The following is a 24,008-nucleotide window of genomic DNA, read 5'->3' on the forward strand; positions in this document are numbered from 1 at the left end:
AATAGAAAGAAATGAGAAATTGCTACAAAGCAATGATAATGGGATTTCCAGCTGTGAGCTGCAAAGACATGGGAAGGCATTAAGATGGAAAGGCTTGGAAAACACTGCAGTGGAGAAAGGCCTGTGTGGAGAAAAACTGTTCATGGAAAGAGAGAGGCGATGACAGACAGGGACCTTGGCATGCGAGTCCGGTGCGGACTTGTGGAAGAGTTTCAGAAGGCTAGGACTGGAAATCTGCTTGCTACCTTGTCAAGTCACCCTGGGCTGTAATTATTGCAGATCAGACCTGCTGGGTTTAGACTGACATTAGGTAGTGTGGGAAAGAATTAAAGGACTTAAAAGGACTGAAAAGGTGGTTTTGGTTTTGTTTGTTGCTTAGTTTTGGTTCTCTGTTTTGTGTTAGTTCTTTCCCCTGGCTTACGGGGATGTCAGCCACTTGAATGTGAATTGCTGTTATTTCATATCAAATACATCATTTTGTTCTGTGCCTTCATAGCCTTTAAGATAAAGTGAAGTTGTGGAGTTTTTGATTTTTTTTTTTTTTTTTTAACAAAAGATAGTTGGAAAGATAAGGCCAGGTCACTTGTTTGGGGGGGTGTCTGTGTGGAGGGGTCTTCCTTGATCTGTTTTGCCACCAAGCTGCTCCTTCAGGGCCAAAGCAAGAGAGGCAGGATAAGGAACTCCTCCAAGGGCAATGAGAAAGCTGCTGAGCAGGTCCTCAGAGGTTGAAGGACCCAGTGAGGTCAGAGGGATGTGATGAGTAGAGCGAGGCCAGTGTTGGCTGGGAAGGCTCACTGGCCAGTATAGCCAGGGGTCAGCAAGATCAGAAGGAAAGTATAGCCTGATGGGTCAGGGAGCCCAGGCCATGCACTCAGCAGACCTGGAAAGTGATCAGTACAATGGGGCAGGAGGCTCAAGCCAGGCACCCGAGGGAAAGTCCCTCAGTGGACTTGGAACGTGACCAGTGAGACCATAGCTTCTGGGTCCACTGGGCCAAGTGAGAATACTCAGAACCTTGCTACTCAAATCGCGTTAGATCTACAGACCAGAAGCACCCAACACCTCCTGGGAGCTTGTTAAACATGCAGAATCTCAGGTTAAACCCCAGGCCTGTAGAATCAGACTCTCGGGGTAGATGCAGAATTCTGTTTCAGCAGGCTCACGGTGTGATTCACGTGCACCCTAAAGTCTGAGAACTACTGATTTAAAGGATCAGATATCCTGAAGTGTGTTTTCGAGAGCTTAGATGAACATTAAGAATGTATATATGGAAGTCAATGTGAGTTGACTTAACAGTTAACAGTGCAAGAGTTAACAGTGCAAGAAGGAATCATAGATTATCCTATCCAGATAGGAAATAAACTACTCAAATGTGTCAAGTGTACAAAGCATATTCAAATTAAAGGAAAAAAAAAAAGTTGTGGGTTATTTTCTTTCCTGAGTAGAGAGGCACATAGAGCTAGCTCTGTGTCAGCAGTGAAATGCAGGGCACAAAGGTGTAAACCGGCCAAAGGCTAAGGAACAACAGCAGCGTGAGAGGCAGAAGCAGTGACAGCTCACGTGTCAGCCTCTTCCCAGCGGCAGTTCCTGAAGGAAGGAGCGAGTGTAACTCATATATGTAGCTCATGGACGAGCCGCTCTCATGCCTGCTCCAGTTCCCCACGCTGAGCTCAGTTCAAGTTTCTTTCATAACTATGACAACCTTTCTCTGAAAAAGGTAGAGGCTGGATTATACAATGTGATTATACAATAATATACATATTGTTAATAATTTTACAATACTGTATAATAAGCTGTATTGAAGTATTATATTGAATACACTATTTAGAAATAAATATGTAAGATTTGATAGAACAAAGTAAAGTTTGAAGATGAAAGCTTCAGGTTTAAAAAAAATGTATCCAGTGAACTTCAATCTTTGCTCAAATGTCAGCTTCTCGTTGAGGCCTGATCTAACCTGCCCTAACTCCACCTCAGCCGCATAGCTGACACCCGCCCATCATCCTACTTTGCTCTGCTTTTTTCATAGTACGTGCCTGCTAGCATACAACATAATTTTTACATTTATTACTGTCTGACCACTAGAATGGCTCTATAGAACAGGGATTTTGTTTTGTTTTGTTTTTTTTGTGGTACACGGGCCTCTCACTGTTGTGGCCTCTCCCTTTGCAGAGCACAGGCTCCGGATGCGCAGGCCCAGCGGCCGTGACTCACGGGCCTAGCTGCTCCGCGGCATGTGGGATCTTCCCAGACCGGGGCACGAACCCATGTCCCCTGCATCGGCAGGCAGACTCTCAACCACTGCACCACCAGGGAAGCCCCCAAGGGATTTTTGTTTATTGTTCACTGATGGATTCCTTGCACCTAGAAGTGTCCCTGGACTCAATGAATATTTGCTGGATAAATGAATTAATTAGCGAGGAGAGTACTTCATATCACAGCAATAAAACAGAAAAACAGATGTTTTACTGTGGTTCTCCTTTTAATGGATGATATTAAACTAGTAACACAGAAGATAACTTCAAGAGTATATCTTTGCTGTTTTCCTACAGCAGGAGAGGAATGAGAATTTTCCTATGTGAAATTTTGTTTTTACTATTTTTGTAGAGTGCCCAATTGCAATGGTAGCTCTCTTAGTTGTAACATGTTTTTTTAATTCCTTTTCATCAGTTAGAATCAAAGTGTTCAAAGTGTTCTAAGCTATAGAATCAGAACTATAGCTTAATGTTGGTAATTAAGCTAAGAATTTCTCTAGCCATTTTTTCTCTGTTACTAGCTATAAACTCTCCCACTGAGGCATACAGGAAATCTAAACGTTGAAGCATTTTCTTTGGGCTAACCCAGCTAAATGCAGCTTTTCATGGGGCAGTGGAGGAACATAAACATTCATTTTAACTGGCTTTTGCACAAAGCACTTAATAAATCTTTGAAGTGCTCCATAGCGGGTTGAGTCTTTTGAAGAATAGATTCGAATATCTTTAGAAAGAAACTCATAAATTCAGGTTGACAGGACAATAAGGGAAAATGGAAAATATCAGAAGCATGCCCGACTGCTGGACTACAGCATATGGGCACAGCCATTTGCTGTGGCCCAGCAGTCCAAGGCTGGCAATGTGTTTCCTGTGAGAGCAATAATGAATCCGTCATCAGAGCACCAATATTCAACAAGGAAGCAAATCTATTCTCTACTCTCCACTCCCCACCCTCCCCCAAGAATAGGGAAAAACTGCCGTGTGGTAGGGAATTTTCGTTCCTCTGGATAAAGAGAGCTATTCAGTGGACCAAGGCTATGAAGTCCTCAGGAAAAAAGAGAAAACCCTCCAGACCATAATTCTGCATATACCTGAGGAGGTCTGGGCATCCAGATCTGTGTTGACAGGCCACACTGAGCAGTGTGACCAAGTAAGAAGGAATCGTCTGCTGCCAAACCTGCTGACACACAAGGCTGCAGGTCGTGATGGAGCAGCTCTGCAAATTAACTGGAATCCACAGATCTGAGGTTTGAAAGAAATTAGTGCCTGAAAGAAATCAATCCGTGAGCAAGGGATCATTTTATAGACTTAAAATACAACCTAGAATATAGCCTCTGTAATATTATCGGACTAATGGTAACCACTGCCTTTAGATGCTGTGAGGCTAAGCCACTTGGCAAAAGAAGAACTATCCTTTTGAACTCTGTTGTCCATGAGTTGGAAAAATTGTAGATTAAATAGCAAAACTAAAATATTGAGTGCTGTTGCCTTTCCTCTGAGAAAGAAAAAATGCCTTGCTAATGGACACTAATTTGAGTGTTTCTAATGGGAAGTAGGAAACCTTACATCGTTATGCCTTGTGTCACAGTCCCTGGTTCAGAGATTTACAACAATATGCACATTTCCCAGATGTGTACCTCCAAATTTCCTGGTATGGTGGCCACCTAAACAGCAGAAGCATTGCAGGGGACAGGCAGAACTGGGGACATCCTTTGTGCAGAGGAAGTGCTCTAAGAAAGTATTCAAAGAAATGGAGCAAACATCTGGAGGAGATTTGACTGTTCTTAAAGTAGGTCAACTGTCCAGGGAAGGCCAGCCGTGAGTTCTGCTTTGTTTTGTTTTATCCTTAACTCCAGCTTTTGAAAGCAAAGCAAAAATTAAAAGATAAAAAGCACTTTGAACCTTCATCTGAATTTAATAATATACAGCAGGTAGTTTCCACTGACATTTTTCAAGCACTCACTACATGCCCTGAGCAAAGTTAAATGCTTCCCATGCACTATTTCTTTCGCTTCTCCCGACAACTCCATGAAGTAGGTCCTATTATTTTATTTCCGCATTTTTGCAGGTGAAGAAACCGAGGCTTGCGGAGATTGAAAAGCCTTGCCCACGGCACACAAATAAAGAAGTGGAGCTAGGATTCCATCCCCAGTTTGTTTCAATTCAGAGCCCATGTACGGTGGCCAATGACATCAGGTTATTTGGGTTTAAGGGTGATAGCTTATGAACCAGTTAGCGAGTGTCCCCCAGACTTCATGGCCATCAGGAGCAAGTCCAAAACATTTATTTCTCTGAGAAGAGTTAGCAACCTGGAAGAGTTAGGAGGGCATCCTTTCAGCCTCTCATTTTTCATTTTTCAAGTACATGTTCAGATTTGGGGCAGAGGGTGTGAACAGGGAATAAAATCTTCTACTGAGTTACTTGGTAGGTAAGTAGATAGATGGAAGAAAGGAAGGAAGGAAGGAGGTTTGAAACACAAACATCCTTTTCTTCTCACTGCTTGTCTAGATTTTGATTGGAGCTGTCATTGCCATGGGATCAGCCGACAGAGACGGCCGCCTACACCCGGGAGATGAGCTCGTCTATGTGGATGGGATTCCAGTGGCTGGCAAGACCCACCGCTATGTCATCGACCTTATGCACCATGCAGCCCGGAACGGGCAGGTCAACCTCACTGTGAGAAGAAAGGTGCTATGTGGAGGTATGTAACTCGAACCAGCAGCAAGAGTTGGGGGTTAGGTGGTGAGATGCTTTTGTGAGTCAGGGTCAGGACACTGGAGACAACATTTTAAATCAGTTTCTATATTATATGAGGGAAAAGACAAACCTCACTATGCCAGATGTAACTATGATGTTGAAAGTGCAGATTTTCACCCCGCTAGTACATTTCTAAGCGGTCTTTGAGGCTGACATTTTCCATGGAGTCATTAAAAATTTCTAGCAAAGCCTGAGGCTAATTTAAGATATGCATGCTGTTTGCTTTTTGGTAGATGCTAGGTATAAGAAGAACATTATAATAGTGAAAAATATAGCTTTTGAAAATGTTCCTCATTGTGTTTACAAGCCAAGAAACACAGCATTTTGATACCATAAAAAGGCAACTAGGATGGAAAATTAACTTCCTTTATAGAGCCTGATAAATGGTAACAATAAAATGATTACTCTGATTTAGAAAAATACAGCTATATGTCACTCTGAGAAAGCACAATTCATATAACCCCAAAGTTGTAAAACAGAGAAATTAGAAGTAATTATTCCCTTTACAACCTTTACAGCTTCATACAAGAATCCACCAAAGAAATACTTTTAAAAGTCAGCCCTCTTAGTCATATGATTCAATTTAGCTCTCTTTACCATCTCTCAACCCCCCCAAAAAAGATTTCTGTTTATAAGGCATATGTCCATTACAAGCATTATACTGTTTTTTATCCTCTGAGCACTCAGTAATATTGGGAATATTGTCCCAAACCACCTGTGCTTTCTTTGCCCTGTGAATTACAGGAGCGACAGTGCCAAAGATGTTCCGTCGTCACCTGCCCCGGTGGCCTGCTGGCCTCTCTACTCAGCCCTGGACTGCTCCTCATACACAGTGATCAATACTAGAATTAGGAGGGACCTTAGGAAGAGCAACGTGAACTCCCTTGTGTTACAGATGACAAACTGAGGCCCAGAGTTTCAGTAGATGTCCTGGTGGTCTGCAGTGAGTCAGTGATCGTGCAGAGACCCATCTCCCCAGCCAGTGCTTCTTTCTTTACCACCAACCCCCTGTCCAGTGGATTCAAAGCCATTAGACCAACCTTTAGCAAATGTCACTCCCTAACATAAGGCGTCTTCCATATGTGCTAGTGTCGTAACACATTTGAATTTTTAAAAAAAGGGCCACCAGCTAATCACAGCTGTGAATCACTCGAGAGGATGAGGTTTATTAGTCGAACTAAAAATCCTTTTCTAGTCAAGTCTTGTAGAAACTAGATTTTGAGCAGGACCTATCACTTAAGGGTAAGTCAGAAGAATTATGAGCCCTCGCCTGTAGAGACCTGCTATTGATCTTGTATGATGGAGGTTTTGCTAAGAGGTGCCATTGTCTTCAGGAATTCATGGACCACTTGACCCAGTGAAGTAAAACACCTTGAATTATGCCCTTAACCTTGGGCGAGATGCCCCGAGGAAGACAGGGTTTGCTCAGTTAACATTTAACTGTCTCTCACACTCCAAAGTGATTTTTAATAAAAAGTTTGCGGTGGTATTTGTTCTGTAACCCAACGATAAGTTTAAAAATACTGATTTACAAGGAAATACACTGCAAAGTGCAAAACCTAATGCACCAGCATGATTTCATGCTCCCCTTGCCACCAGCTGATGATCGTAGATTAAATTTTGTTCTAATCAACCCAGGCTAGTGGAGTGTAGGCCAAATGCCTCAAAAACGTATTCTTGCCATTTGTGGATCATGTAACTTCTGTGAAGATGCTCTTTGCTGCCGTTCTTACCAACTTTACTCATTGAGGCTTCCAAGTGCATTTAGTTTTTGAAAATGTTCTGCCGCAGACTGCTCATTCACACCAGGAGAGTTTCCAAGTTAGTTCAGCCCACTCTTCCTTGAAAGCTTCATGAGTATTGAAAACGATTAAGTTCAGCAAAGGATACTTTGATAGTAAAGTCAATGCCTAGAAATAGGATGGAGCAGATTTTTTAAACGGGCCTAGGAAGACAGCCTTTCTTCATAGCTGCCATTTCTCCAACAGTGAGAAGAGATAGCTACAAATGGATATGACAGTGGATAGGCCATTTTCAGGGTTCTTGTTATGATCGTTATTATGGTTTCTGAAGCAAATGCGGTGGGAGGTCCAAGCCTGGCTTATGATGAGATGGTTCAAAGCTGAGCGGAACTGAGTAATCAGACTGTGAAGAGACAGAAGATGAACGAGGAGACAGGCAGTGTCACCACCTTCTTGCACAAAGGAGTAATATAATGGAAAAAGAGGTGGGCAGCCTTATGCTTGCCTCCACTCGTACAAATGTCCTGCCTCACCTCAGAAGACACTGGGCACTGGTTTCCTAGTTGATGCTGAAGAGAAGAAGAAGAAAAAACAGCATTAATTATGAGAGATACAGACTGGTTAGTTACACTGGGCAAAAATTAAAATAAAAACCTGCTCCAAATGTTAACATACCAAAAAAAGTGTACGCACTAAAGATAGAAAGGCAGAATTTTCAATTAGGCAATAGCAAACTAGATCCTCAAAAGTGAGAAATGGTGGATAAAAACGTAAAGGATAAAGGATGAAAACATCCAGTAATGTATCCAATTTTGTTTACCAGATAATTGTAGCACAGATCGTGCACCTTAAACTAGTTTTGAGAGGTGCCTTATCCGTGCTACCAGCTCCGATATTTAGTTATTCAAAGTGGCTTTAATTGTTACACTGAAAGTGTAAATATTTACATGTTTAATAATTCAACTTTGAGACGTTCGACGTAGTGACACATTATTTTGAATACATACGATTCGTCTGAGAGAAGAGTGTCTCTGAGGAATTCCCGAAAGTGTAAATCTAGAATTGATGTGAAAGAAAGTTTTACGACTTAATCAAAACACGTTAGAGTCCATCTTAAAGCTATCAGCATCTTTTTTTCCTAACACCTAAGGGAAAGTCTAATTCTTGGCCTGATACTGAGAAAGGGAAGGTTTTCTTGGCAGCTGGGTGAAAAGTTTAGCCAGCGTTCAGGATGCTAGTGAATTCCCTGCTCCTGGTTACTATACTTTCTGTCCATTCTAAATACAATCCCTTACTCTTTGTCTATGAGCATGTCACCCATTTAAATAATGTGTCTGCCTTGATGAGCATAAGGCAGGAGTGCAGAAACTCACATGCCTTCAGGAAGGCCAGCCCCTAACATGGGCAGGACCCCAGCCTGCCAGGCACCACAGGGGTGCACTGTGCCCGTGGACACTCCAGTGCACGTGTCCAAGATCTACCACACACATACCCCGGTGCCTCAGCCGTACTTCAAGACAAGATTTGCACATCCTTCCAGGGGACAGTCCTGTGAAGAGAGGCCCAGGCACAACCTGGAAGCAGGCAAGGTCTGTTTGGTTACATAGAGCCCTGGTACCCAGTCTGTGATCTTGAAGGGAAACAAGGGCTCCAGCCGAACAAGTCCCTTTGGCCCTGTGTGCTCTTCACTCCACGGGTAAATGAGTAAATCAGGAATTTGCAAGAGACGCTGGGGAGTAGCTGAGACTTGCACATTGTGGACTCAGTCAAGGGAGCAGGAATTGCCCAACTCTAGTTGATTATTACCAAGTATTTCAAGAGAAACTAGAAATCCAGCTTTCTGTAAAATCACCCTATTTAAAAACATTGGCAATTAATTTTAACAGTTATTAAACAAAGTCTAGACCGGCATTGGGCAGGAATAATAAATGGGTCTGCAGACCAGGAGCAGCTCCTGGCCAGCAGTTGACTGTTCTAGTCAAAACCATCTCACCTGGAGGACATTATCAATGACTCCTGCCTTCCCAAATGGAGACCCTCTCCCAGTCAGCACAGTGATGATTTCCAGTATGACTGGTGAGGACAAAACAGAAGCTAAAACCTAAAAGTTAATTATTGGACTTGAATAGATATTAAGTGACTGAATTCTGTACACCCGTTTGCATGTGAGCCAGAGGATGAGTCAGGGATGCTGGGAGTTAGTGTGTTTAAAAAAAAAAAAAGAAGAAGAAGAAAAAAATTGCACGTGGTATTTAGTCACTTCCTGACATTTTACTAGATTATTCTAAAACAACATTTTTCATCCCCTATACCAGGAAGTGTTGTTGGAGAGAAGACAGTCTCATTTGGGTCTAGAGCCAGCCAAGTAGAAAAATGAGGTGGAATCAGTTATATCCCTTGAAGTCAATCATTGGAAGTCTTCTTAACTCCCTGGTTTTAAATGTGTTCATGGTGTTAAAGATAAAGAACTTTGTTCTAGAGGTTGAAAGAGACATGCAGAAGCAATAGAAAAGTATTCTGTTAATGTATTTGACTCCTGCACTCACCCAGGGACACTCACATTGACTTAGGCAATGACTTTCTTTCTTTCTCCCTTTGGAACCTGCGGCAGAGCCACTCCGAGCCACTTTCTGCAAAGACAGATAATTTTTCTTTGTTGCTGCTTTACTGACAACCGCAGCTCTCAACCCCCTAAAATATGACAGCCAGAAAATGAGATCTCTCTTGTCACTGCCTATGACATTTAGTTACTGATTTGATCCAATAACTCAGGGAGATTTTCAGTTTAATGTTGCAGCATAATAATTGTTTTTCTTCTTCCTGACTATCTCCAATCACTTTATTTCCAACTTATACAAGGACTGATAAAGGATATGTGCTTCACCAAGACAATAACAGCTTGTCTTTGGATGATGTTTTCTAGTGGAGAGGGTTCATTTTACAGGTAGTTTGAAATTCTGGTGGAAAAGAGGGAAAAGCTTTGACATTGACATTTTGCTCTTTTATCACCTCAGTACATTTCTTACATGTGAAAACACCCATTTGTTTTCTTTTATTAAAACCTGATTGATTAAATATTACAGAAACCTTCAAATATATCAAACAGTAATAAGCAGTAGCCTGGGTCTTATTCATTCTGTAATCACAGACAAGAAATGAATACATTTTTGTAAAGACCATTTTTAAATCTGAGTATCTGATTAAATGCAGCTCTATTTTCTTTAGGTATCAGTGTAACAAAACATCTCTTATAGTCAGTGTTCTCGTTCCCTGATTTTTGAACCGACTGATATTTTAAACGAAATGATTTTTCATTTCAGAATGGAATTGCATCTTACATTAAAAGCCTTCATTGGAACTTCGGCTAATTATTTTTAACTTGCCGTATGAGACAACTGCCAGTATTGTAAATAGGCGACCATATCTAAAGACCCATAAAGGAATCACTAATTGTCATTATTTTCTATCTTATTGTTCCTCTGTTCCATAAACATCTTTTAAGTACGCTAATCAAGTGGTAAGATGGACATGAAACGGTCCTGTTTCTAATTACAGTATTCTACGTGCCTGCTTAAGTTTTTTTTTTTTTCATCCGAATACCAGAACCTAGGTATTATAGTAAAATGACAGAATTCTTTCTTGAATGATGGGTCAACTTTCAGTTTAAAAACTAGGTTCTCTTGGCTGCCAACTTTCTATCATTTCTCCCTATAAATGTACTTGCTTTCTCATGGAAGTACTGGCTTGCTTTATCTGGTTGACAATAAAGTATATTTTACAATAATATAGAATGTAAATGAGCAAGGCCTCCAACACCTCCCTTAGAGATTCAAAATTCATCATTCCGCAGCCTGATATCATTGTTAGATTTGATCCTAGAGTGAGCAAACTAAGAAGTATGTTTCCCAGCTACACAAAGTGAATGAACACTTCTAAGCTAACAGAGTATCACAGAATTAAATAAACCCATGGCTTTTTAGTAAAATTATGGTAGGTCACTTTACGTGGACATCCTCTGGGCTGTTAACCCCAACTACAATCACCACTTCTCAAAGTGTGGCCTTGAAACCTCATCCAGATTCCTGTGCCCAGTTGATCCCAGATCTACTGAAAAAACTCCTTGAGTGAACTCTGATGATGCATATTTCTTACGCGTTCTTTAAGTGGGTTTTATGCGTAGCACAATTGAAGAGTCTGTCTGTTCTGTGATCTTAGATCAATTATTGTTGTGAAACTGAGAAGCCTGGTATTTAAAACTAGACATTGTCTTGGCGGGTTGCCGTCTCACCGAGAAGAAGTTATAAACAAGTAGCGGCACAGGGGCAGCTGAGGAGGGGTTTTACCTGTGTTTACTGTGAAGGGTGGAAAGGGGCAAGACCTAGGGGGCTCCATAGCCAGGTTTGGAGCTTTTCAAATACTCTTCACGTCCGGGGGGTGGGGGTTGGGGGGAGGAATGGAGGCCAGTCAACCAGCCTGGTGACAATGCCAGTGTCTAGAATAGTGCCCAGTACACAGGAGGCACTCCTTCATCAAGACCCTTGCTAAATAACCAGGTGCCTGTGTACGATGTGTGTTCCAGGGGAGCCCTGCCCAGAGAACGGGAGGAGTCCAGGCTCCGTGTCGACCCACCACAGCTCTCCTCGCAGCGACTACGCAACCTACACCAACACTCACACCAACAGCAGCGCCTCTCCCCCCGAAGGCTTCGCCTCCCACAGCCTGCAGACCAGCGACGTGGTCATTCACCGCAAAGAGAATGAGGGTTTCGGCTTTGTCATCATCAGCTCCCTGAACAGGCCAGAGTCCGGATCCACCATAAGTAAGTGTCTGCTTTGCCTGCTTTTGAATAAGAGCTATTGTTTTTATTGTTCTGGTGGTGGGGATCCTGGACAAGTAGATCAGAGGACTGTTGTATTCATAAATGTGGAGCCCGAAAGTCGCAGCCTCCGGGCACAAATAAGGCATCCTTAGCACTTGCCTAGCCAAATGTTGCCGACTTCGGCTCAGAAAGAACGCAAGACCACAGCTAATGTCCTCCCAAACCCACAGGCCCCATAAAAGCTCTTCATTCATTTTAAACTGGGAAGAAAACAATGCAGTGTGATGTGGGAATTTTGACGTGAGGGGAGAGGTGCTTCTGTTCCATAGAATGAAACCAGCTGCACAAAGTATCTGAGGGAAAAGCAGCCCAGGCAGAAGCCTTGACGTGGGAAGGTGCTCAGCATTCAGGAAACATACAGAAAATGTATGGTTTCACGTATACCTGGAATCTGAAAAACAAGGCAAATAAACACACTAACGGACAAAACAGAAACAGACTCCTAGATACAGAGAACAAACTAGTGGTGGCCAGAGGGGAGGCGGGAGGGGGATGGGTGAGATAGGTGAGAGGAATCAAGTGGTTCAAACTTCCAGTTATAAAATAAATAAGTCACGGGGATGTAATGTACAGTGCACGGAATATAGTCAATAAAACTATCACTTTGTATGGTGCATAATCTATAAAAAAATCACTATGTTGTATACCTGAAACTAATATAAACTTGTAAGTCAACTATACTTCAGTTAAATATATATGTATATGTTTATATACAGATTACGTGTATATAGATACACATACAGAAGCCCAGTCCATCTGTGGTCTAGTGAACACGAGCAGCGTGAGACCAGGACATAGAGCTAGGCAGGAGCCAGGCTGTGCAGGGCTTCACACAACCTTGGAAAGAAGCGTGGATTATAATCTAAATCCATGGGAACCATTGGAAGGTTTTAAGCGGTAGACAGATACCTGACATATATTTTTAAAAGATGAATCCAGATGCTCATGAAAAATGGAAGCAGGAAGAGAGCCAGAGTGGAAGCACGAGACACAGTTAGGAGACCTTTAACACTGTCCTGTGGATTTGCGCAGACCATTCTGTAATGTATAAAAATATCAAATCGCTATGTTGTGTACCTGGAGCTAACATAGTGTTGTAGGTCAACTATACTTCAGTAAAAAATAACTAAATAAATAAATTTGTAAGTAAGTAAGTAAAGAACTTACTAAGACAGCCCTGTGGGTCCAGAGATCCCAGTGCCTTGGTAGAAGTCATGGATGGGGGAGAAGTAGATGATTTCACCTTCTGAGATTCCTCCAAATCTAAGGTTCCAAGAGTCCGTACAACAGGTGACAGTCAGAGGTCGTGTCTCTCTTCCAATCAATCATCTTTGCAGATTCTCAGCTTCCTCAGTGGTTTTCCTTTCAGCAGCACTATTCCGGAAGTCACTCATCAGCCAGCAAGCAGTAGGGCAGAAGTGATAGGAAAACTTGTTCACTTTTCATGAACAAGTGATTTGGCCCGAAATGTTGTGGATAGAAACACCGTAACAGAGAGCATTAGGAGAAACGACAATTGAGTCATGCTGTGGTCCTGAAATTCTCATGAATTGTGGTTGTCCCCAGCACATGGCAAGGGGTGCGGGTATCAAACAATGCTCAGGAAATCGAATTGTTGAGAATGAATAAGAACGTTTTATGATAAAGTTAGCAAAATACTACCAGGACTGAATGGAGAGAACTGCCCTGTTTAGCTTTAGCTTTGACCAATTCAAGAGTGGAAACTATAGAAGCATGAAACTTTGTGGAAGGTGAAAATGTGCAGAAGCTAAATTACGTACATCTGAAAGTGTGATTTCATTTATCTTTTTCTTCACGATGAGGTAAAGAAATAAATCCAGTCCTTAAGCATAGAGTAAAAGCAGGATTCTGTCAGAGTGGTGGATTCAGCAAGATTAAAAGGACACAAGATTTTCTTGAATTAATATAAACAGTCTTCCAATAATTTACACTTGGGGAAAATGTTCACAGAGAGCTTTTGTAGCTATTCCAGGCATTCAAATTGTTTATTGGGGCGGATACCTAAAGGACTGCAATAAAATTAAGTGTACTACCACAGTGAAAGTGCTAAGCATGTCTTTAAGGTCTCAGCTTTATCTGAAGTGTGACAGCATTATTGCTAAACGTATAGCAGGATGTGTGTGTGTGCGTGCGTGCATGTGTGCACGCGTACATTTATTACATAAGGAAGCCACAGAGGATTTGTCTATTGCAAATAAGATCCATGCGTGGACGGGGTTGGCAAACGCCAGGTGCAAATGCTTACAATTAAATGTGGATTTTTCTTCCTACCGAGTGACATTAGACTGACCTCAAAAAAGTAATTCTAACCATTTTGAAATGGTATTATTTTACATCACCCTGGAGAGTGGAAATCTATTCTAGAGTTCATGATGCTTCCTAGCTTCTTTTTTTACGTATTTATTTCTCTTTAATTTAAGAAACTTTAAAAAAATTTTTTAAAGTATAGTTGCTTTACAATATTGTGTTAGTTTCTACTGTACGCAAAGTGAATCAGCCATACGTATACATATTTCCTTCCTATTTAGGTCACTGCAGAGCACCCAGTAGAGTTCCCTGAGCTACACAGTAGGTCCTCATTAGTTATCCATTCCATACACAGTATCAATAGTGTATATAATAAACACAGGCTGTCTCTATGTTCCGGGAAGAGCATGTTTACAGTCTGTAATTTGCAACATGCACCTGAAAGGTCTCTGGACCTGATGCTACTTCATGCTTAACTTCCGTAACAATTTTTAACTCTTAATTCTGAAGAGGAAGGCGAAGTGCCACCTCCTGTGCCACACATCCGCTGCCAGAATATCAAGGCTCCTTGGGCTCTGTGAGCCCGGGAGAGCGTGATACTGTTCTGATATCCAAGAGGCAAAACATTTCCAGGGCTGGTGTCATTTTTCTCTTCGTGTCTTATCTGGGCCCAAGGATCTTGAACACATTTGTGGTTTATTTTTCAGGCTACTGAGATCCTCTCCTCAGCGGACAGAGCGCTGTTATTCATGCCTTTGATAGGGGCACCATGACATCTAGGCGAGGGAGTGGCGTGGCTAACAGCCCAAGTGCTCTAATCGTACTGCCTGGATTTGAAACCTGGCTCCATCATTGACTAGCTCTGTGACCTTGGGGAAGTTATACAACCTCTTTGGGCCTTAGTTTCCTTGAATGTAAAGAGACGATCATTTTAATACCTAGGTCATCAGGTTGCTGTGAGGGTTGAATGAATTAGTACACGGAAGTGCTTAGAAGAGCACTGACTCAGAGTGAGCACTAAGTATGTGGTCATTGCCGTCTAGACCACCTTGCCTGCTAGGAATTATCACTGCGTTCCATCAGCTCGCTCTTCTCGGAGGGCGCAGAGTTCACGCTGCTGTCGGCTCAGTCAGCCATTAGTCAGAGCCCGCCACTCTCCCAGAGCAGCTAAATCCGGGCAGCAGATGAGCATCTCTGAGGGCCGGCTCCCCGTCCCGCCGTGCTGACCTTCTGGGAGCACAGTGTTCCCCACCCCCTGGGCCAGGGCTGGGGGCAGTGAGAGCAGCAGCGGCGGCAGCCATGCCAGTCCAGCAGTGGGCCTTTGCTGAGACTTCAGGCTGGAAGTCTCCCCAGAAACCACTAACCAATAGACAAGAAGAGTCAGGGCAAACATCAAAATTCAGACTCAAAACTGTGCCTTTTAGGGTATCCTGTAAACTTTATGTCTCTGTTGAATAGATCAGAGAAGAGAGGAGAGATGGAGAACCCACTGTAAACTTCCCCACCCTGCAGACAGAGAAGGAGTGCCCTTCCACAGCTTGTTCAGCCCAGGCGGCAACTTTGCCAAGAAGGCCAGATGTTTAACCGGTTGGGAACTTGGAAAAGTCGAGTTCCTGGCTTATTTGTTGCCTGAAGTTTAGTAGGGCTCTTTATCAAAGCCTCACATATTTTTTTCACAGTGTTATTTCCCCCCAAAATAAAAAAGAACTTTTTTATACTATTAATGTAATTCGGGAGCGTATTACTTCCTCCCAAAGCCAGGAGGCCAACTATCGTTTGGGAGTAGACAGATCTTAGAAGCCTTCTATATGAGGTGCAGAAATACCTTTCTTGATTTAAATTGAGAACAGGTAAGCTTCCTGAGCATTTCTGTCCCATTATCCAAAATATTAAGCTTTTTTTTTTTTTCAGACCTTAAAATTGGACTCAAGGGAAAACAAAATGGTTTGCAAACCAGAGCCTGGGTTAAGAGTGAACCATAACAGGCAGTTGCACTTAAAATTCTTTAAAGGATTCAAAAAAATTTATATAGAAAGATGTTCATTACCACGTTATTGATAAACATTGAAAGTTGGAAAGAATGTTAGAAGTTTCTCCAAAACTGGAAACGTTGGCATATTTGGGAGGTTCAAGGCATTTGCTGCCATTGACTGCCTGCTGTCATACTTACTGAGGTTTTGTACCCAGGATAAAGAAGGTAGCCTTCAGAGTCAGAGTGGAGCAGATGCCTGCTCTATAAAAGTGCCCCAGTGCCCATGTGCAGTGGGGTTGGCAGGTCAGTCTTTGGGCCTCCCCAGCTGAAGGTCTGAGTCCGACATCCAGGTTTTATTACAGAGCACAGAGCTATAACCGTCATCGCAGGTGCTTCCTGCTCTGCCCCCAAAACCTGCTTTCCCACCAGAGGTTCCCAAGAAGGGCTTTGACACAAGTGATGAAATAAAAGTGACACTGATTCTCCCGCTGTTGTAAAACCTGTGAGGAAGGTTATGTTGAAATGTATGGGGTAGCCGTGCGTGGGCAGCTTGGACAGTGGTGTTGGAGGCTGGCATCCTGTTGAGGGAATTCATAAATTTAGGTGCAGGCCCATCACAAACTGGGAGGTAGAACATACTCCGGACAGCAGCCATAGTAGCAGTCCAAGCAGCACCAGTAGAGGAACAGTCATTTCAACCCTTCCTTCCTTTATTCATATTCTCCTAACGGCATCGAGTCTGTTTTCCTCGTCTGTATTGCAAATGACTCACTGGTCAGCACGCTGCTGCCTCTTAATCTTTCAGCTCTGTACCAGGGCTGAAAATCTTTGTTTCTTTCTGTGCACTTTCTCTGGCACAGGTGGGAGTACAGACTAGGTCACTGGTGACTTTCCCTAACGCCCACTGCAATCTGACATTCTAGGAAGATGTTAGTTAATTACCTTTGGTAAAATGCCCTGACGACTCTCAAAGTCCTTAAGGATGTCCACAGGCTCTGGTGTTGAAAAGTTATTCTAGACATTCAGAAGCTTATCTAACAGGTGTTTTAAGACATTTTAAGTATAATTCCCTAATAAGTATGAAATAAAACTGAACAATCAGTAAAGCAAGTTAAGATTTTTTCCACCAAAACTCACCCCACCAACTGTGCAGCCACTGAATAGCCATTTGAATTTAGGAGACATACAAATTAAAACCGAAAGCCAAGACTTCTACAGTTTTGCCCTAATACAAGGAGATTTAAACTAAATGAAAAGTGCATTGGACAACACGTCTGAGCCTGTCTCCAGCTTATCCACTATCGTGTCCTTTGAGCTAGTCACTTGGTCTTGCTGTACCCCTTCCTCATCTGAACTATAAGGAAAGATGGTGTTAATAGCCTTTTCCAGCTCTAGATTAGATTATGCCATGAATCAGCATGGAAATATAAGGTATTATGTTAGTTTCGTCTGTGTGTGAAAAGCCTTGGTTAAGTCTGAGGCCTGGATTATATTTTTCATTGCCTTAAGTTATCATTTTAGACTTTCATTACTTTCATTTGTTATTATGTTTTTAAGGTGCTCCTAACACTTTCAGTTCTTTTGTTCATCTTATCCTATGTCAAGAAACGATCTGAAACAAGCACTTAGATATACTAAACCAGCTCCCCTTTTAAGACATTTTAAGGCAGTGTTTCCCTGCTTCTTTCGCTTACAAAGTGATAGCATTTGTATATTGCACTGAGATAAAATGAATGAGGCTGATAGAGGCAAAAGGTAACCTCCCCAGGGGCTCTACCCCTAACCTCACTCGACCTCGTTGGGAAGCAATGGCTGTCTTGGCACACCTGTAACCTTCAGTGGTACACTCCTTTTAATGGCCCATAGTTACAAAGATTTGCCCTAAAGTGAAGCCTCTGAACCTCAGCAACCAGTAAGTGTCCCATCTTAACATTTTATTGCTTTGGGTTATGGCAATGAAGTTTCTTTAGAACTCCATACTGAGGTTTGTTCACTGATCACCTTAAAAACACAGGCAGCTGGTGCAACTGGTGCTGACGCTGGGACCTTGACTTTCTGTAAATCATTGTTAACTTTGACCTATTAATGCTGCATCCCCAAAAGTCATTGCTGGAAAGTTTCTGAAGTTATACCCGTGCTGGAACATGGGAATTAGAAAGCGAGTGCCATTGGTTTCACTATTTGTCATCGGTTTGCAAAAGCAAGTTTCCTTTCAGAGTTCTTAGACAGCTTTGCAACCTGCGATATTCCCTTAATTCTTAAATGAATCTCTGCTTTGAATTCCTTTAACGACATAGTGCTTTTGCTCTGAGTTTTATGCTGAGAGTACTTCACTCAGGAGGCATGATGGTGTCAGCCACGCCGTTAACGTGAGTGCTTTTAGAACAGAAGAAATACGGTGGGGCAGGGGACACTATATAAAATGCCGGGTTTCCTCCAAATATCTGGCTTCTAAATATAACTCATGAAACCATAAGATAAGCAAATGTCTTCATAATCTTTTAGCAAATCTACATACACAAAAAAGATAAGATTGTGTTCAGTCTGCACTGACGTGCATATGGTCTAAATCAAATCAGTCTTTTCGCATTTATTAGTGTGACAATTCCTGCTGCAGGAGGTGGCCAGGGGCTAGGGTACGAGTGGAGTTTCTAATGATGCAAAGTTCATCAAGAAAGGCGGCACTTTCTGTGTGTCATCCAGTCTTCTCATAGTGAATCCTTGATCATAACCCCCCTGATAAATATATCTACAGGGTAAAGTTCAAAGACACCTCTCTTATATTCAAGACCCTCGGTAGTGTAAACACAGCCACTTTCTACCAGCAGGTCCTCACAGTTCCATTCCATCTAAGCTGGTGTAGTTACCCCTGAAAGACAACTTTTACTTTCCTGCCCCAGTGTCCATGTTTTGGCAGCTGCCACTTGAAATACCTTCTTTTATCCACTAATAAATGTTATCAAGCTTTCTTCCAGGCACTGTGCTAAGGATATTCCATTGTGTTTAATTTTCACAGCAACCCTGTGAGGTAGAGACTACTGCCCAAACAGTAAGCATCTCTCACAAGCGGCTCAAAAATCTCTTAACTTCTGAGTAAGAGTTTGCCTGACCCCTCACCCTTCTTTCTTAAGTGTTTTCTCCAGTTCTTATATGGAATTCTTTATTTTTTTTGTCTGTAAACCCCTTGATTGTTGACTGCTCTGTTATTTCCTTTCTCTTATCATGTCTTATTACTATCATTGTCATTTTACTTTTTTTTTTTTTTTTTTTTTTTTGCGGTACGCAGGCCTCTCACTGTTGTGGCCTCTCCCGTTGCGGAGCACAGGCTCCAGACGCGCAGGCTCAGCGGCCATGGCTCACGGGTCCAGCCGCTCCGCGGCATGTGGGATCTTCCCGGACCGGGGCACGAACCCGTGTCCCCTGCGTCGGGGTTCGTGCCCCAGTCCGGGAAGATCCCACATGCCGCGGAGCGGCTGGCGGACTCTCAACCACTGCGCCACCAGGGAAGCCCCTCATTTTACTTTTATAGGTTTATACCCTATAATAAATTGTAAGTTTTCCTGCCCCTAAATAAATTGTAAGTTCCTTAAGGGCAAGAAATTATGACATTTCTTTGAATCCCTCACAGTTCCCGGTAGCATACTTTTTAAGGATTTGTCACATAATTTATGTTGATGGGATGGGATTAGATCCTCATATAGTGATCAGCGCTATCCTCATCAAAGTAAAAGTGTGAATGTTCTCTGGTCTCACTTCCTATACACCTAAACCGAGCTGTTCCATCCCTTAGAGGCAGCAAGACATATCTCTGAGAATGAGCAAAGGACTCAGGGGAGGAAATGTTTGCAAGCTGGTCCTCGCGCAGCGTGAGAAATTGCACTATAAGAAAGTGGAACTGTAACACAGTGTCCCAGAATACAGATTTCGCATCAGTTGTTCTCAGCCTGAGTAGATGATTCTCTACCAGCTCAGGGGTGAAGTCTTAGATGAGAGAGGCCTCTAAGAAATCAGGCCCCAGCGAGCCATCTCGGTGCCTCTGGGAAGCCCTCTAGTCGTGAGCATCTGGGTTGCAAAACCCTTGTCCTCCGAAGGCCCAGGCTGCCGGCCTCAGTATGCCCTCCGACTCACCTCATCCTGGAATGGCCATCCATCTGTATGAACATCACCTCAGCGATAATCATATCATCCTAAGCAGGAAGGTTTGGATGGCAGCCCAAGCTCCTTAGAAGAAAGGGTGACTTCAAATTATTTATTCATTTCACAATCCTCATTAACAAAGTAACCCCTATCTGTTCCCAGTGAACAACTTCTAATTCACATTTCTTCTTTATAGGATCATACCCAGGTAAAACCAGATGACTAGGACCTATTGATTAAATTCCATTTTTTATTTCAGTCCTGAGCATGATTAGGTTTGTTCCCAAATTAAATAAAACCTGGCTGCCTAGATCTTACCAGTAAGCAGACAAGCAAACAACAACAAAAAAAGGTTTTGCATAAACTCTAAGTACTCTGATATCCTAACATCCACGCATCTATTAACTAAAATGGAAAGACGAATGTAAGCGTTTTACTCTCTTAGCACCAACAAATTTAAAGATCATTAACTTGTAAAAAACAGGTCCACAGAGACACACCATCATTCTTATTTATTCTCAAGAAGAAGAGCAATGCAACCTATCAAAAAAATCTGAGTGCTCACCGTGTATTTTTTTTTTAAATTCTAGACCATCTTTCGTATTTGAATGGAGCTCATAAATCATAAGCTTCCCCCAGTGGGAATCATTTTCAGGAGGGTTTTATTATTATGTTCAAAGACTCTCCGGGCAGTGGCAGAAGGTGGATGTGCGGATGCCTTCTTAGCTTCAACTATTCGGTTGTCTTAAAGCTCGTTGGTTGGTGATCAGTAGCTGTTTCCTCTGGGCTTATGTCCTGCAGCCCCTTGTTATTCACTAGATGGTACAGGGAGATCGCAGCTGCAAAAAGAGCCCGGACTTTGTGTACACGGTCCCCCTCTACCAGTGGAAAATGCCCATCACCCTCCCATGGGGTTCAAACAAATCCTGAGCCTGCAGTTCACTTTTGCAAAGGACACATTTTCTTTACAGTCTATTCAGGGCCTCATGTTGGATTAAATTCTCTGTGATTTTATTTTTCTCCTTTTCTCCAACAATCAACCACGTAAGAAAAGCTGATTCCACATAGACATCTATTTTAAAAGCATGTTGTTAAGTGAACACAGTACCGTTATTTATCACCATTTTCCAGCTATGTTGAAAGAGTGCTATGAGGGAATATTTTTCCCACTTGGACTGGGATAAATAGCATTTCTTTTTGTACCCCAGCTTTCACCAAGGACTCAGGGAGTACCTCTACCCAACTCCTTCCTGCCAGACCAAATCCCAGCACAAGCTCTCCTTGTTCACTTGACCACCAATAATTTTGAAATTTAAGCTGGATTTTTTTCCCAAACAAACCACTGCCAGTCTTTGGTTAGAATTATTTCTAAAGATTAATCAGTCAGCCTCCTCTGGGTGAAGTTCACTAGGCACTCCTAACATGTATACTGTGCCAAAGCAAATTAATTAATAGTAGGACCTGCTACTGGCATATTCATTTTCCAGTCTGATCTCTTCCACAGCTTATTTCTCTAAGCCAGGCAATGGTTTGCTCCACAGACATGCACAGATGTTGGGCACCTGATGAACCCATCTGCTTTCTCAAGGGTGAGGTGCCCAAAACCTTCTGTTCAGAGACTGTTCATAATATAGATATATATGTATGGATTCATCATGGAGGAGAGTCTTCCAGTAAGCAAGGGTACATAGTTTATAAGGCGTTCTGGCAGAGGACGGTGGAAATAACACGAGATAGAAGAATATTTCCACTTAGAAGTCTTCATTCAAATGTTTTTCAGACTTGCTAGATGAACAGCAAGATGAAAAATAGCTTACTTTCCTGTAGGCATTTGACAAAATTCAAATACAATAAAACCTTTATTGTATTGGTTGCCAAGTGTCTTAGTCCGTTCAGGCTTCTGTAACAGCCACCAGATTGGTGGCTTGTAAACACCAGTGTACAGAAGTTTATTTCTCACAGTTTTGGAGGCTGGGAAGTCCAAGATCAAGGTGCTGACAGATTCAGTGCCAGGTGAGGGCCAGCTTCATAGATGGCCCATCTTCTCACTGTGCCCTCACCCCTCATGTGGGGGAAGGGACAAGGGATATCGGTGGGGTTCCTTTCATGAGGGCACTAATCCCATTCATGAGGACTCCACTTTCATGACCTAATCCCCTCCCAGGGCCCCACCTCCAAATAACCGTCACTCTGAGGCTTAGGTTTCAACATACGAATTTGGAGAGGACACAGACACCCAGTTGGTAGCATCAAGTTAGCCACTGATAGTGAAGCTCCCTGGGGCTAAGTGGCTAAGAGAAGGCTGACAGGCATGGCTTTCAGCTCCAATCAATGTACATGCTCACAAGCTTTAAAGTAAGCCTCCCAATAGCTAAGTTCATATCCTAGCTGAGTCTATACACAACTGTGTATCTTTCATTCTTTTTTTTTTTTTTTTTGGCATTACACGGGCCTCTTACTCTTTTGGCCTCTCCCATTGCAGAGCACAGGCTCCGGACGCACAGGCTCAGCGGCCATGGCTCACAGGCCCAGCCGCTCCGCAGCATGTGGGATCTTCCCGGACCAGGGCATGAACCCGTGTTCCCTGCATCGGCAGGCGGACTCTCAACCACTGCGCCATCAGGGAAGCCCCTGTTCAGCTTTTAAATGCAGACGAGGCAGCATTTCCTCCTCCTCCACTCTCTCCTCCCACCTCCTTTCTCCTGCCTACTCGACATTAGTTCTTTAACTTATCTCTATTTATTTCCATCCCAAATCTTTTCTTTATCTCTTCCTGATTTTCTACTTTTCTTCCATTTTTTTAACATCTTTATTGGAGTATAATTCCTTTACAATGGTGTGTTAGTTTCTGCTTAATAAGAAAATGAATCAGTTATACATATACATATATCCCCACATCTCCTCCCTCTTGCGTCTCCTTCCCTCCCACCCTCCCTATCCCAACCCTCTAGGTGGTCACAAAGCACCAAGCTGATCTCCCTGTGCTATGCGGCTGCTTCCCACTAGCTAGCTATTTTATGTTCTGTAGTGTATATATATGTCCATGCTACTCTCTCACTTTGTCCCAGCTTACCCTTCCCCCTCCCTGTGGCCTCAAGTCCATTCTCTTATGTCTGCGTCTTTATTCCTGTCCTGCCCCTAGGCTCTTCATAACCATTTTTTTCTTTTTCTTTAGATTCCATATATGTGTGTTAGCATACAGTATTTGTTTTTCTCCTTCTGACTTACTTCACTCTGTATGACAGACTCTAGGTCTATCCACCTCTCTACAAATAACTCAATTTCGTTTCTTTTTATGGCTGAGTAATATTCCATTGTATATATGTGCCACATCTTCTTTATCCATTCATCTGTCTCTGGACACTTAGGTTGCTTCCATGTCCTGGCTATTGTAAATAGAGCTGCTATGAACATTGTGGTACATGACTCTTTTTGAATTATGGTTTTCTCAGGGTATATGCCCAGTAGTGGGATTGCTGGGTCGTATGGTACTTCTATTTGTAGATTTTTAAGGAACCTCCATACTGTTCTCCATAGTGGCTCTATCAATTTACATTCCCACCAACAGTGCAAGAGTGTTCCCTTTTCTCCACACCCTCTCCGGCATTTACTGTTTCTAGATTTTTTGATGATGGCGATTCTCACCAGTGTGAGATATCTCATTGTAGTTGTTTTTTTTTTTTTTTTTTTTGCGGTATGCGGACTCTCAGTGTTTTGGCCTCTCCCATGGTAGAGCACAGGCTCTGGACGCGCAGGCTCAGTGGCTATGGCTCATGGGCCCAGCCGCTCCGCGGCATGTGGTATCTTCCCAGACCAGGACATGAACCCGTGTCCCCTGCATCGGCAGGCAGACTCTCAACCACTGCGCCACCAGGGAAGCCCATCATTGTAGTTTTGATTTGCATTTCTCTAATGATTAATGATGTTGAGCATTCTTTCATGTGTTTGTTGGCAATCTGTATATCTTCTTTGGAGAAATGTCTATTTAGGTCTTGTGCCCA

The 24,008-nt window shown here is 42.7% G+C and overlaps 1 protein-coding gene across 3 annotated transcripts in view; it reads left to right on the plus strand.

The window, feature by feature from the left end:
* MAGI2 (membrane associated guanylate kinase, WW and PDZ domain containing 2) overlaps positions 1-24,008 on the plus strand; it is a 1,326,400-nt gene that overhangs the window by 1,175,497 nt on the left and 126,895 nt on the right. For all 3 annotated transcript variants that reach the window (XM_082661503.1, XM_082661504.1, XM_082661505.1), the window contains 2 exons: positions 4,761-4,953; positions 11,331-11,570. In XM_082661503.1, coding sequence (XP_082517629.1) covers positions 4,761-4,953; positions 11,331-11,570 — 433 coding nt within the window. The remainder of the gene's footprint in view (positions 1-4,760; positions 4,954-11,330; positions 11,571-24,008) is intronic.

This window comes from Grampus griseus (assembly GCF_964374135.1).
Source record: "Grampus griseus genome assembly, chromosome: 9".
NCBI classification, from domain to species: domain Eukaryota; kingdom Metazoa; phylum Chordata; class Mammalia; order Artiodactyla; family Delphinidae; genus Grampus; species Grampus griseus.